A 15,399-nucleotide genomic window follows, 5' to 3' on the forward strand; every position below is an offset into this window, starting at 1 on the left:
GTTTTAAAAGGTGCGAAGTTATAATCAGATCCCTTATTTCTTTTAATTGTATCTGGATATAAAGTAGCGCCTTCTCTTCTTCTTGGTGGAGTTAATATGTATCTTGTCTGTTTTTATGATTTTTGTGTTTCTTTTCATATTTTATCATTGCTTACATATTTAGATATAATTAATTATGCACATGCAAAGTATGTATATCTAATGGTTGAAAAATATGGTTTTCCTTTTTTTTTTTTTTCATTCCAGCCTCTTAAAAAAGTCTGGAATGGAAAAAAATTATGGATTAAAATTATTTGTTATTTTTAATAGGAAAAATTAATTTCACTTAGCTCAGTCAAAGAATGAATTAAACTCGTATCTCAATGTACTACTGTCATTCAGTTAAAGGGCTGAAAGCTTTTTGATGCCAAAATGTCCTTCAAAAAATGTTGGGGTGATTTAAAAGAGACCCATGTATGGTTCTGACCCACAGTGACTCTGACTAACAAGGATAAAGAGAAACACCTACGTTGACAACACGACTAACAAGAACAGAATCAACTCCTATTACACGTAGGAGCAGCTGGAGCTGACAGACAGTTCACTTTGGCTCCCTAAAAGGCAAACTTGTGGGGAGACCCACAAGTTGAAGGTGGAAATGATGACAGCTTTTCTGGAAAAGGTTGGAATGCACAGATCTGACACCTTGTGGCTGTGCAAGAAGGAGCAAATGGAGAAGAAGGAGAAAGTCAACTTTCACACAGGCTGGAGACAGAGTTCCAGTGTCTGGAAACCCTGCTGGCTCAGGAGAAATAAGAGATCAACAGAAGTTCTGACTCTAAAATTTGAGCTGCGAACCTTCTCTGAGATGCTATGGAATACCAAGACCAGGCTTGAGTGCCAGACTTCCTGCAGCGCTGATGTCAAAATCTAGCTGGAGAAGATCAAAGCCCTGAATAAGTCTAGAGATGAATGTGCAGCAGGAGAGAGACTGCTTTGATTCTCAACTGGAGAAGCAGAAGGAAGAGTTGGACAGTCTTAAGGCTGCTGGAAGAAGCTGAGTACCTGGTTGAAACCACTCATGTGATGTGGCAGGAGGGAAGCAAAGTACAGACACAATGCAAATCTGGACCTTCAACCATTCATCTCGTGAGACGTTTGGTAATACCAACTTGAATCCTATTACTTTACTGCTCCAGTGATAGAATAATGTAATACAGGTAATTGAATTTAGCAAAATTACGTAAAAAAATAAGCAAGTAAATACAAATATTTCCACACCGCAAGAGGTAAAATACAAGTGAAAACTACTTAATCACTATTACATAATCAGATATTGAGGTTACTAAACTTAGCTGCAGTATTTTCAGTTGTGCACCTTTGCATTTCCACTCCACTATTTTTCTACCTTATACTGTACCTTGAATTACTTATTCACCTTCACTTACCTGCAATAAAGTATATTACAAGGTAAAATTAGATAGAAACATTTTAGCTTGTGAAATAGTATTCATTATTGTGGACTCAACAACCAAATATAAAGTCATTATAATGGTCTTTTCACTGAAAGACTGAAATACTAGTCACATTTCCTTAGTAGCAATGTACTCATTGAGAAGAATGGTATTTTTTTAGTAATAATTACACTAACTACACATCCTCCTCTTTATACTCCACAAAAATTGGATCTTCAATAATGCATCATAAAATAAGCCTTTTTTTTAAACCGATATTCCATATAAGAGCTGTCAAACAAATCTTTTAGCCTGAAGAGTACAGCATTCTATATCAGACTCCATCAATGTCATAATGACTTCATGTCACAATTGATGCACAGCATTTAATATTTGGTTTATATATCAGTTTTATTACATGATCATTCATCAATAAAACACGTCATAATTCTTCAACACTGGTGCACGGAGAAGACCAAAAATCGCATATATTGTGCATCACTGTAGTGTCATCTATGTCGATTGTCACAACTCAAAAAAATATGTAGTGTGGGTTGTTCATTTGTGACAAATTTATTCCAAGCCTAGTTCTGTTGTAGTAATTCTGTTTGTATATAATGAGAATTGTCTTGTTCATCATTGCTTCTATGCTGAGCTATTCTTCCATTATTCAAGGACACATAATTTCAGGCCAATTTTTTTTTTGTCTACACATCTTTGCTTCTGTTCATTCATCCTGTTTGTAGGCTATTCTGCCGATGCCAAGAACAGTCTGTGCATCTGCGCTTCAGAGAACACTCAAAGCATATGTGACTAGAAATGAAGCAGCCCGGAATCTTTTCTCTACATGTCTATGAGGAAGAATAACTCCCTAACTCACAAGGCTTTCATAAAGGCGACATTCTATCCCGAGGCACATGGTGGTAGTGTGTTAGAATTAAAATAAAAATATGATCTCAATTGGCATTTTAATATTTAAGAGGGATAATCTCATGCGAAATGTTAATATTGGTGGAATTCCTGATTGACTCCCCACAAACCAAACTTCCCGAATCCATATTACTGACAGGGATTCGGCGATTTTCTTCCAGAGTAAAAATGGGGAAAAACCACCAGGAAGAGAGGAGACATGTTTTCACGTCACACCGTTAGTTTTTCTTCCTCCAGGTCACAGAGAGAAAGCACCAGTGAGTATGCAGTAAGTGTGCAAACGCGAGTGGAGCTGTTCTTTCAGCACCGCGGGCTGTACGAGTGACAGCACCGGCCAGCTCATCCGAATCACCTCGACGTCCCCTCCAGACGTGAACGGTTCACAATTTAAGGCCAGACGCGATCTCAAATCGCGTTTTTCGGAAGTTTTATGTGAATAAAAATGAGTGCACGGGCTTGTGTGTATGAAAGAGGGAGGGAGAGAGAGAGAGAGAGAGAGAGAGAGATGGCGGGGGGTAGAGAAAGCGAAGACGATGATGAGAATGATGATGATGCTGTGGGAGGCTGTCAAGGTGTCCTCGAATACAGACGTTGTTCAGTGACGTGAGGAGAGAGAGAGAGAGAGCGCGAGAATGCGCGTGCGCGACAGGGGGCGTGGTCATCTGGGACTAAACAGAGGGATGGAGAATTTCGCGAGTCACCATCACGGATCCTCGCTGTCAATCATCGGCATCTGGTCCAATCGCGTCACTGAACGCAGCAGGCTCGCCCCGCCGCCCCTTCATCTCAGCCCCACCCCCCTCCTTGAGCTGTCCTCTCTGTGCACGCGCGTGCCTTCCCCCCCCACACCCCCACCCCCTTCGCCACCACCACCAGTAGGTCTAGTAGGAGGAGGAGGAGGAAGAGGAGGAGGAGGAGGGATGAGGCGCGCGGCGGAGGGGAAATGGCTGCCGAAAACAAGCCGGAAGGTAAGCGAGGAATAACGGATTTTATTTGCAGTGGCAGAACCCTGATGTTTGGGGTGGAAAAGAAGCCGCGAAGGGACGGAGGAATAGCGGGGAGAGGGGGTGATGGCGGAGCGGCCGGGTTCTTCTAGTCCGTCCCGAAAACACGGATCCCGGTGCTGAAGCAGCGGCTGTGTGGAGCGGTGTGATGATGGCAAATAAGGAGAGGACAGTTGACCTGTCGGTAGGCTCTGAGTCAGCCGGGATGGGGTAGTTTTTCACCGTCCACAGCTTGCCAGCGTTCATTGGGGGGTGGGGGGTGGGGGGGGCTTTTGCGTGGAAGCGATAAAGATGGAAAGATGAGAGTTGTTCACGCTGAAGGAATTCAGATGCTCTCTGCGCGCGCACGCGTGTTTATCTTTTCCCTCTTTTAAGCACAAATAAAACACCGGATCGTTCATTTAATTCACCGATTGGCAATAATAAAAAAAAAAAAAAATCTCCTAGTCCAATGGTGAATTCATGCAGTCACAATCCAGTCCTGGTGTGTGCATGCGTGTTTATGTTTGTGCTCGTTTCGTGTTGATGTCCTACGTACGAGCAGCATCTGGGGAAGTAGGGGTGGAGTGTGTGTATGTGTGTCACTTTTAGGTCATTTCAGAAATGTATTTTATACTTAATGTCATATTTTTACTCCCTCGGCGGAAACTCCAGTGTTATTCGCACACGCCCGTTCATCCCCCGTAATCGTCCATTCATGAATTATTTTTAACGAATGATAAAAGTCACTATGACAACGCGATCTGCAGCTAAACTAATGGGTTGATTCTTTTTTTTCCTGACTCACATGTTTGACATTGGCTTCTAAACAACCCCTAACCGGCAATCTGTTCCAAGTGTTGTCGTCTTTTCTCAGATAGTCACATCCAAAAGTCAATAAACACAACAGTTAAATGTGTCGTCACAAACGATTCACAAAAAGGTCTGAAGAATTCGCTTGATTTCAGTTTTTAGTTTAGTTGCAGGAAATAATTTCATCTAGGATAACATATATGGTTAAAATGAGATTGTTGTACTTGTATTTGCTCAGTGGAGTGTGTTCATTCATGGAGATACAAACTACTGTTTCATATTAGCTCAAGTCATTCATCAATGGGCTTCTCTGTGTGTGGACTGTCCACATAGGTAAGAATTCTAATCCACAGCAGTAAAAAACTATGAGTGAAAACTTCCAACCAAAAAGAGTGGAAAAATCCCCATCTCCAGATTGAAGTGGCGGCATGTGGTGGCAGATGCGCAGACAGGATAGTCTGTGATAATTAAATTTGTGCATAATTTTTTTTCTAATTACTTTTAATTGAGTGAAATTAACTTGTTTTAATTATTGGTAATGCGTTTTAAAATGAATTAAAAAGATAAGTAGGATTTAATAACACATTTAAATCTATTAAAATAAACCAGATTAAAACATGTAATATTTACAAGCGGTCAGAATCCGTTTTTCAGTGCTGTTCCTCATCAACGGGAAAAGTGGAAAGTCATTTAGAACTCAAATCGTATCATTTTATTGTAATGTTTTTTTTTAATTGATTCTTCTGATTATTGCAAATTGATTCCGGAAATGGCAAGACTGTTTAGTCATCTCTCCACTTGGGAGTGATGATGAGCAAGATTTTTCTGTCACCTAATTATTGATTGACTTAAACCATGCAAGTAATATCATGCGATTGTGAAGCGTATTGTGAGGTTTATAGCGTTCATACATGTACAGTATAGAGATGTGCATGCAAGCATGTGGAGTGACGCTGGGGGCAAACGGAAGGCTGTGGGTTGAGAGTCTCATCGCGTGAATGAACTACAACTGCTGAAAAGACAGATGGCCCATGGGCTGATCAGCAGGCACCGTACCACATAAATATAAAACCATCCCCCTGCCCTACTGTACCTGCACACACACGCAACCAGACTCACACACTGTGTGAGAGATTTTTTGTCCATTGCCCTCTCAGTGTTATTTGTAGTCGCAATAATTTACGGGCCTCGGCCATACTTGAATCAAAGCCAGATGAATTGCATGCAGCTTTCCACTCTTTCCATTCCCTGGCAGATGTGCGCGGTGTGATCAGCGGAGTACACTAGTGGGCATGAGAAGAACGTTCACCATACAGAAATGAAGACCATCTCCCTCTGCGCTGGTTGGTCTACTTTGTAGCATAGCAACAGTGGTCAGGGAAACAGAAATGATGAGAGAGAAGAGAAACTAAAGCTGGGTACAAGTTAGTAACATACATGGAGACAGAGTATCTACTGTAACCAACTGATTCAGGGACACAATGGATGCAAGTTAGTGGATTAGAAAATGGATCAGCTCACATGCATATCACTTTTTTCCCCAGGCTTTAATGGATGAAGGCTAAGGTCAGGTGTGCAACTGTCGAGGAAACCTGTCTGGATCATTTTCTAAATGTGTCTTTGTCTCTGTCTCACCATTTTGTCTGCAGGACTGAAGAAGATAAGAAATCCAGAGCGGATGGTCAGGATCGCTGTTGGTTACACAGGACATGCCCCTCCAAAGAGTGATGATACTGACGCCAGTAAGAGACACACAAATGCTCTTCACACTATTTGTGCATGCACGTGCGCGCTTGTCTGTAGCCCAGGGTGACTCTGGGAGTGTGTGTATAAGTGATCTGTTACAGAACAGATGATAAGGAGACCTCAGTTGCTGCATAGCATCATCCCGCCAAAAGGCTTTATTCCATTCTCATTCAACTATGTCACACACTATGTTTATTCATGCGTGCCACTACATTGTTAGACACACGCACTCACACTACTGTACACAGCCACAGAGAAGGCAGAACTTACTTTAGCCATCAGTAGTTTACTGTCACACCTAATCTGTGCACATGGCATTATGTATCTATAATCCTCAGTGGGCCTGGTTAAACTAGAAGTGAGATGGAGTGTGTAATCTGAGGTCGCCGCATGGTTGTGTATTTGTGCGAAAGTGTCATTGCTGTGGTGTGTTAGAGGGACTATAAAGGCAATGATTGCTGTGATTGGTTATTGATTTCAGAGGACACAATGGAGATGCATGTCTCTGGTGCTGCTGTGTGTGTGTGTGTGTGTGTGTGTGTGTGTGTGTGTGTGTGTGTGTGTGTGTGTGTGTGTGTGTGTGTGTGCGTGTGTGTGTGCGCACGCGTGTGTGTGTCTGTGTTAGAGGGACAAATATAAGGAAATTAAATAGATGTGAGGACGAGCAGACAGACATACTGCTTAGTGAGACAGTGGTGCAGGTGGAAATTATGGGTATAGAAATGCAACATGACATAACATTTCTTCAGCACACGCGTAAATGCACGCACGCACCACGCATACACACACACACGCAAGCACACAGTTCCATTTTTCATTTCAAAAGCAGCAGATGGTCTCATACCTGCATCATACCATGTTATTTTTAAAGATTGATGAGAAGACCTTTACAAAATAGAAAGTAAATATACAACAAATAATTTTAAAAACAATTGAGCGGAGCAGAGAATTCTTTTTAAGATGTCTGTTTAATTTAAGCTGAGATTTGCCAAGCCTATCCCCGACTTGTATCTGTTCTCACGTCCCAGCTGGAGGATTACTGGAGGAAAAGTTTATCAGCAGAATGATAAAATTAGCATGCACACCCGTCTCTGTATCCCTTCCCCCTCCTACCCCCGCTCTCCCTCTTTTCTCTTGCCTCTCCATCCCTCTTCCTGCTCTCTAACTCATCCCATGCTCTGCCCCCCCCCCCCCCTCTCCCTCCTGCCCTGGCTCTCCCTCCTGCCCTGCCACCCTTCTATCTAGCTGCTGTGCAATGAGCCTTTCTTTCTGTCACATTAATTTCATTCCGAAAAGGGGGAAAATGTGAAAATTTCCCCCGATGCCTCCTAATATCAGTGGGGGGAGAGTTAAGAGTTGCATTTGGAGCATTTTTCTCTCTCTTTACTGAGGAGAGTTTTATAATTAACTGACAGCCATCTCACAAGGGCATTGGCTTGTTTCTGTGTTAAATATGGAGATGACAGTTTTATGAGGTAAAATATTCATCAGTCTGAGGCCGCTCTCCTGTGTGATTCCAGTCTAAATGATGGCATTTGATTGGTTACCAGAGCAATGTTTCACTTTGGCCCTCAAATTTTCACTTTTTAGCACACATATTCTCTATGTGACTTAATGAGCCACCAGTTTTATACTTACATTTTGGCTTTTTCACTCTTTTGTTTTATTTTACAACATTAGCAAGTGAATGAGTGATCTATAAAAGCATGAACCTGCTTAGGGTCATAACAGATGAAACCACACAGGTACAAAAAATGGTTTTCAGATCGAAATGTAAGTATAAACAGTACTAAATTTTCATATTTAGAAGTGTTTCCACATATCCCAGGATGATTCATTAGAATCATCCACTAACAAAATTTTTGCCCCTTGTCAACATTGAGCAGTTCCACTGAGAGCCATTTGGAGCAGATGGAAAAGACGATTGCGACAGTACTCAGGGTGATTTTTTTTTTTTAAACAGGAAGGCATTCCTGCTTCAGCATTGTTAGAAATACAAGATACAACCCTTTGGGATGTAAACGCTCATCTGCATTCAACTAATCTGCAAAGTTGGTCTTCTGTTCTGCGTCAGTAGTGAGAGCAAATGTGAGGATTGGTTAAGATGATGTTCTTTGGCCATGAAGGTGTGTGCTTTGAAAGAGATTATGGTACCAAGGTCAACGTTAAAAAACGCCTCTCTGGGACAAATTCTGTGATGGTTGTTCTTTGATTGGCAGGCATAGGGTGTGTAGGTACATCTATTTGCATGTGTCAGTGTGAATGTGTGTGTGTGTGTGTGTGTGTGTGTGTGTGTGTGTGTGTGTGTGTGTGTGTGTGTGTGTGTGTGTGTGTGTCGGCGTGTGTGTGTGTGTGTGCGCGTGTGTGCGCGTGCGTGCACGCAAGGGGGTGTTTGCTGTGCACATATGCATGTGCAATGGGCTTGTTTGATGTGGTGGTTCTGGTCTATTTCAAAGGCGAGGCTCTGATGAGAATTCTTCAGAACAGCAGGGGGAGGGAACAGGGAGGGGAGGGGGTTATAGCCAGGAGGGGTGGGGTTTAAACGCTGATTGGCATTCAAAGCAGAGATGCTGGAGCGCTGCTAAAAAAGAAATTAGGCTTTACCTAAGCTGCACCATTCAGCTGTTTAACTAAGCTGCTGCACCATTCAGCTGTTTGAATTTTTGTCTTCTCAGGCCTTCTATTAATAAATGCATAATTGATTAGGGTGAGCATACGTGCCTGAACACCCCCCTGACTGACACAAACAGATGAAGACAAACACACACAAAGCCTGGTCATATCCTGCTAAAGTACCTTTTGTCTTTGTGTGTCATTTTCCTCCTCTTCTTGTCCTTGCAAATGTCTCACTTTCTAAATATTCTGATGGTCTCCGTTTATTTTTTCATTAAATGTCTGTCTCTCTAGCTCATTTTCTCCCTTTATCTTCCTGTCTCCCACTTTGACCCTCCCACTCCACCTATCTCTTTTTTTTCCCTCTTTCCCTGTCATCTGCCCTCAGGTAGAGTATAATTCCTATCTTCCCAGGAGAGTCATGAATGGACGCCCTCTACTCAAATGCTTATCAATAACCTTTGAGTGCTTGTTCTCTTTGACTTCAGAGCAGCACACCCGTCGGGCATGAACTCACAAACAGGCACACTCACACAGTCACACACCAGGGGCTCTATCTATGTATGGACACTTTGTACTGGTGAATTGCTATTTTCCTGAGGTGCAGTCCGATTTTTGCCTCATAAGCAACTATTCAGTATTTTGGTGTCTGCACGAGGCAGTGGGAGGAGAGGAGCAGTGGGGAAACTCACTGGCAATGTAGCAGTACCATATATTTTTGATGGTGTTACAGTCTTAATGCTCCTTCAAAAACCACACAAACTCCTCTTTGTGTTGTGTTTCTCTGTTTTATTATTGTGTTCTTCCACCAGTAGTCACATTACTATGCTGAGAAACGTTAGAGTGAGCTAAATATTTGTCATCGTAAACAAATCCCCCTGAAAAGACCAAAGGCTGCAAATGTTAGGCCATCTCTCAGTACTTAAATACTTCCCTGTCTCAGAGACAGCATTAAATCATTAAAGAAAGGTCACCAATGTGAAGTTACGCTTTAAAAAAGAGGTAAATATTTCCTTAAATATCTGAGGCCTTTAGGTTCAAACATATATTATCTAAACAGGAGTAAAAAGTGTATTGTTGGGGAATACTTTGGTGTATTAGATACTGACTGAAAACATGCACCTATCTTTTTTCACCGTAATAAAGGAATATTGTACCCAGCACAGTACTGTGTTGCTTAATGAGACTACAGTTCTATTTCTAGGACAAATAAGACACATTAAGCTTTGGCTACGCAAACATTAGTTGTCAGTGGGATCAATTCATTGATAATTTTTGTCTTCATTCCTCTGAGGAGGGGCTAATCTGGAGCTTCCACTCCATTACCAAATTGTCTGTATAACACTGTTGAGAGTACAATGCTTTTAAAGGGGATAAGAGATTCCCAAGCTATTGACCATGATGGTTACCAACCCCCAAATGCTCTGATAATTTATGGTAATGGATTCTTCTTAATCTAAATGGCTTTCTGGGTGGACCCTAAGTGCACCGTGGACCTCCACCTGTCCAAAAATAGGTGCAATGTCACTTAACTCCACACATGGGTCAAGAACATTTCTTTTAACACAATAAATTAATGTCTTTAAATACCTTAATAGATGTTTGTGCAAAGCCAAGTAAATGTGGACACATTATAAAACGAGGTTTTAAAAACCTTAAAAACCTTAAAATTACTCAGAAAATATCAAATATATGGCCCTTAACCACAGATCCTTCTGAGATTACATGGCAAATATTGATAGCCTCAATTTTCTAAATGATAATACTTCATGATACGAGGTTGTTATTGTTTTGTTCATGCAGATGCCAGAGATGCGGTATTTGATACAGATGATGTGTTTTGACAAGTATGACTGATGAGATATTTTCCTCCCCCTGCTCCAGACGAGCCGGGCCAGTTGAAGATCTACCTGCCTAAGAAGCTGCTGGAGTGTCTACCCAAATGTTCCTCTCTGCCCAAGGAGCGCCATCGCTGGAACACCAACGAGGTGAGAATGAGACATACACAGGAGGGAAATATTGTGGCAGTGAGAAAAACTTTTTGTTGGTGACTCATTTCCAGCTAATGTCACATTGAGGGATGAGGAGGAAGCAAACAAACACAATCTCAGCTTTTCATTAGGGGACCCTAAAACTCTGACACCAAGAAATAAAAAAGACGCATCAACCTGAACTCACAGCTGAAAATCCCACAGACTGTACTTTCCATTGCAGGAGTCGCTGTCTATTTTGCTTTGTAATCCAAACAACTCTGGGTTCAAGCTTTGGAATCACGGGCTCCTGGGTCTAAAACAATACAGAGCTCAGAGGCTATGAATCAAGACATGAGGCTGCAGATTGAATGTTTCCACCTCTGATTGCTGCTGAGTTCAAAAGCCCTATGGACATAGGGATAAGGACTGTTATCTGAACCTCACGCTGTTGCTATGCAACCATAGAAAACTGTTGAATGCATAGCATATTTTTGCTCGTAAGTGCTTTTTCTCTTTTGTGTCCTGTGTGAAGATGATGCTCTAGTTACATTGTGTCCTCCAAAAAAACATGAAAAACTGTCTGTGAGATAAAAACAAGAGCAGAGCTTGTGCACTCAAAGGATTTGATCATAAGAGCAAGTTATGTTAAAGGAACTTAAGATTTATTTTTATTTCACTTTACTGTTAACCACATTTTAGAATATTTAGCATGCTTTAAACCTTCTCATATTTTCATGGCTGTCACTCATTTTTATTGGGCAGAGTTGGCCCAAAATTAGCATCATATTTGCAGCATGAACGCTGTTTAAGTTATCCACTGTTCATTGAACAGTAAATAACTTAAACTGTGCTGCTGGCTAACCGGTAAATTGTAGAATGAAGCTAAATTGGTTTGGAAGAAGTCTTTACTTAGAGCTGAAAAACTCCAAGTTAAACATGTAGGTTGTGAAAAGCTTTTTAGGTTTGCATGTCATTCCAGCCTCAGCTGTTAGCTTAGAGAAGTGTTTGATGGGTGGAAATGGATGCAGACGTTTATCATCAATAGCTCCTTGGTTATGCATCGCACAGTTCCCCACTGGTGGTTCACTCCATCCATTGTGATGTGGTTGGCCTCTGCTGAGACATTTTCTCCATGTGCAGGCTGTGCACTCCATTATGGATGTGTGTTTGTGTGTTTGTGTTATTGATTACCAAGTCGAGCATTGTTATGCAATGCAAAGCTGATTTGGCCTGTGGTTTTTCTCCCAGCAAAGTCATTACATTTTTCATGCGATTCATCTCAATGAAGGTCATACAGGGAGTTAAGTACAGTATCTAGTGAACAGTGAGCTCACACAAGTTGTGTGTGTGTGTGTGTGTGTGTGTGTGTGTGTGTGTGTGCGTGCGTGCGTGCGTGCGTGCGTGCGTGCATGCGTGCGTGCGTGCGAGCGTGCGTTTGTGGTTCAGAACAATGTGACCGCTACTGGTTTGGGATTTCCACACAAAAGCAGTTGTGTACAATGCACAGGGAGTAGGCCAAAGCACCTTCGTAGTTCTCCCACTCCCGCCCCAGCTCCTTTTTTTCTCTATCAGACTCCTCTCCAGCTTGCCATATATTCATTATTTTACCCCCCCCGCCCCCTTCCTTCCTTCTCCCCATGACTCTCGCTTTGTGATGAGGAGGTGCAGGCTCAGTTCAGGGGAAGGTTGGGTGTCCCTCAGTGGATTCCTTCAAAGCTCGTCTTCCACCCAGGCATAAAGTTTGTTGCATACTTAAACAACGCGTTGTGTCTGTTGCTCCTCTGGCCCGCTGCTTTCAGAGGGGAGTCGTGTGTAGCCTCGCTGTGTGTCTGGGACATGGATATGTTTCAGTGTATGCATGTATTTCAGTCAGTGTTTGTGAATACTTCTTTTTTGGATGTGTACAGCGCCAAGTAATTGTATTTGATTATTTGGTAGCTGCTGTAACACAATCACAATTTTTTTTATTGTTTTGATTTTGATTTTTATCTGTCCGTACTGCAGACATTTAAAGAAGTATAGTAGCTTTCAGCAGCCACATAACGCAATTTCATGTGTGGGATTTCCAGAGTAATCAGCTGTCAGACTTGAAGCTTTCAATTTATTTTTTCAATCCCATCCCCTTGGTACGTGTGTGTGTGTGTGCGCGCGCGTGTGTGTGTGTGTGTGTTTGTGGTAAATTGCAGTCTAGATGTTGCCCAAGAAGTCTGATAATGTGTTATTGACAGACGTTCGTTGAAAAACAGCCAGTAATTATTTGCTGTGTAGACGTCTGTGTCTGTTTAGATGTGAATGTACATGTTTGCATTTGTAAGTTTAAATATTTAAACATAATTTTTATGTTAAAAGGAAATCAAGATTGGTTGAAATTCCTCATCCTCTGTTTGGGTGCTCAGGTTCAAGTGTGCTGTTTATGTTTTGGAGGTAGAATTAGGATTATCCTGACTCTGTGTGTGTGTGTGTGTGTGTGTGTGTGCGTGTGTGCGTGCGTGTGTGTGTGTGTGTGTGTGTGTGTGTGTGTGTGTGTGTGTGTGTGTGTTTTCATTGGATGAGAATTCTTCCTCCGACATCGGAAAACCCGATTTTTACAAGTCTAAAAAACTTGTGTGTTGATGTCCTTATTCTCACCTTTTACCTGGCAGATGTATGTCTGTGCGAATGTGTGTGGGTTTGTTTGTGTTTGTGTGCATGCTTGTGGGTTGCGCATGTGTGCACGATGACATAAGATCCTCTGATCGCTGTTTTGTCACGGATGACTCCCCACGACACCTTGGCCTCCCACGGGCACTGAGCTGTGACCCCATCCATATTTACTCTGTACATTCCTCATCATCCTCCTCTCTCTATTCTCTTTCCCTCTCTTCTTCTGACTGCCCCCACCCTTACCCTTCTCTTTCCCTCGCTCTCTCTCTCTCTCTCTCTCTCTCTCTCTCGCTCTCTCTCTTTTGTGTATCTACTGATGTGTGAAATTATTCTGGGATGGAGGGATGGATTCCTCCCCGAAGGGCTGAGCGGAGGCGTGAGCCTTTTGTTCAATAATAGATTGGGGATGTATGTGTATCTGTCCATTTTAATAGACTACAGACTAGTTTTAGATAACAAACTACATTCAGGTGGACAGACTGATGGTAGAGAATGTTTTAACCACCTATCAGAAAGATTTGTTATCGGTTTTCTTGTTGTTTTCAGCAAATTCCACTCAGTGCTGAAATAAGAGTGATAAAAAGGCTATCAAATTTCTTTTAATGTCAACAAAGACAAACTTTAGCGTCTGCTCCTGGACTCCAGCTCATGAATGTGTATGATTATTTTGGATTAGACTGTGAAACATTCATATGGACACTATGCAAATGTGCAAATCAACGCATGATCAAATGTGCATTTTAAAGGTTTCGGCTTCAGAGCAACACCCCCAAAATGATTCCAATGATGAAACTATCAAATGGGTTGGTGCAAACTTCAACACGTCACCCAGATGAGTTGCCGTCTGCGTCACAATGCATGTACATGTCTGCACCACACGCCGATCAACTGTGTGGGTGTAAGAATCAAGTGCTAGAGGATGACATTATTTTGATACCAACGCTATAAAGTAATCCGAAGAAACCCACAGTATTGTTATAGAGCTCCGCTCTTCTCATGTTGTGAAATAGTGGTAGCTACGTGGTGTTCAGACATCTATTTGACAGTTCACACATGCTCGTGTCTGGTTGTGCTGCACCATAAGACTATCATGATTGCTTAAAGCATATATATATTTAAGACGACTGCCCCATCTGCCTCCTGTCTGTGCATGTGATTTAAAGAGCAGCTATTGCCATGGTAACAGCGCCATGTGTCAGCGCGTGCACGCATTCCTGCTAATAGTCTGATCGATGAATGTGTGACACAAATGCTGTTTGTGATTGTTCGGTGCATGAAAGGCGATAAGAGAGGTGTGACATAGTCAGTATTGCTGCTTGTGATGCCAAAGATGTATGACGGACAAAAAGATGATCAAGGACAAATGCTTCAGAACTTAAAATGTAAGAATGTCAGGAACCCACTCACACTCGCATGTGTGTTTGTGTGTTTGTGTGTGTGTGTGTGTGTGTGTGTGTGTTGAAGGCTAAACATTATTCTATGAGCATATGTCTTTGTCAATGAGTGTGTCGAAGCCTGTGTACGTGTTCGATTTATCATTCATGCTGTTATTGTTGTTTGTTAGCCATTACACAGATACATTGAATTACATATGCATGCATGCATCGCTTTCCTGTGTTTCTTTATTGAGATGTTTCCCATCTTGTTCCCCGTGGGTGAATAAGGATGCATAAACAATATCTGTGAAAGTCGTTGCAGCGGAGGGTGAATGTCAAATGACAGTAAAAAAAAAAAAATGCTATGGACCAATTATAGAAACCCAAAGCTAAACAATTATCTAAATTTTTAATTGAAGCCCACCTAAATCAACCTTGATGACCCTTTAAGGTCCCCGGACCCCACTTTGAAAATGACTGCGTAAGCAGGCAGCCGGTAGGAGGCTGCTGCTGTATGGCCCCTTTATAATGTGGAGAAAGGTGCCCTTGATTTATGATTTTGAGGTGTGAATTGCTAATGTCCTACTCACACTGGCACGGGACCAGGGGGGGCTGACGCTCTTTGTCTGCTGTGTCGGAACAAAGACAAAAGTCATACACCTCTGGAAACTTACCAGAAGTTCAAAAAATATGTGTACTATTTATGAATTTGTATTGTATTGTGTTAGTGTGTGTATGTGTGTGTGTGTGTGTGTGTCTGTTTCAGAGCGAGCCTATGGCAGCAACTTCTCCTGTTGACACATGTTTTTTTTTGCCGTGACCGTTTACCAGAGTAAAGCCTGGTTTAATGAGGGGGCAGCAAAGCGAGTGCACACACACTTGCAGACAT

The 15,399-nt window shown here is 42.1% G+C and overlaps 1 protein-coding gene across 3 annotated transcripts in view; it reads left to right on the top strand.

The window, feature by feature from the left end:
• Positions 1-3,300: 3,300 nt before the first annotated feature.
• Positions 3,301-15,399, top strand: part of LOC137595823 (calmodulin-binding transcription activator 1-like) — a 45,007-nt gene continuing 32,908 nt past the window's right edge. For 2 of the 3 annotated variants that reach the window (XM_068316144.1, XM_068316147.1), the window contains exons 1-3: positions 3,307-3,331; positions 5,809-5,901; positions 10,403-10,506. In XM_068316144.1, the coding sequence (XP_068172245.1) occupies positions 3,307-3,331; positions 5,809-5,901; positions 10,403-10,506 (222 nt within the window). Of the gene's footprint in view, positions 3,332-5,414; positions 5,503-5,808; positions 5,902-10,402; positions 10,507-15,399 lie in introns of all 3 variants that reach the window. The other variant, XM_068316146.1, reaches the window with a different exon arrangement.

The sequence above is a fragment of the Antennarius striatus genome, chromosome 5 (genome assembly GCF_040054535.1).
Source record: "Antennarius striatus isolate MH-2024 chromosome 5, ASM4005453v1, whole genome shotgun sequence".
Lineage (NCBI taxonomy): Eukaryota > Metazoa > Chordata > Actinopteri > Lophiiformes > Antennariidae > Antennarius > Antennarius striatus.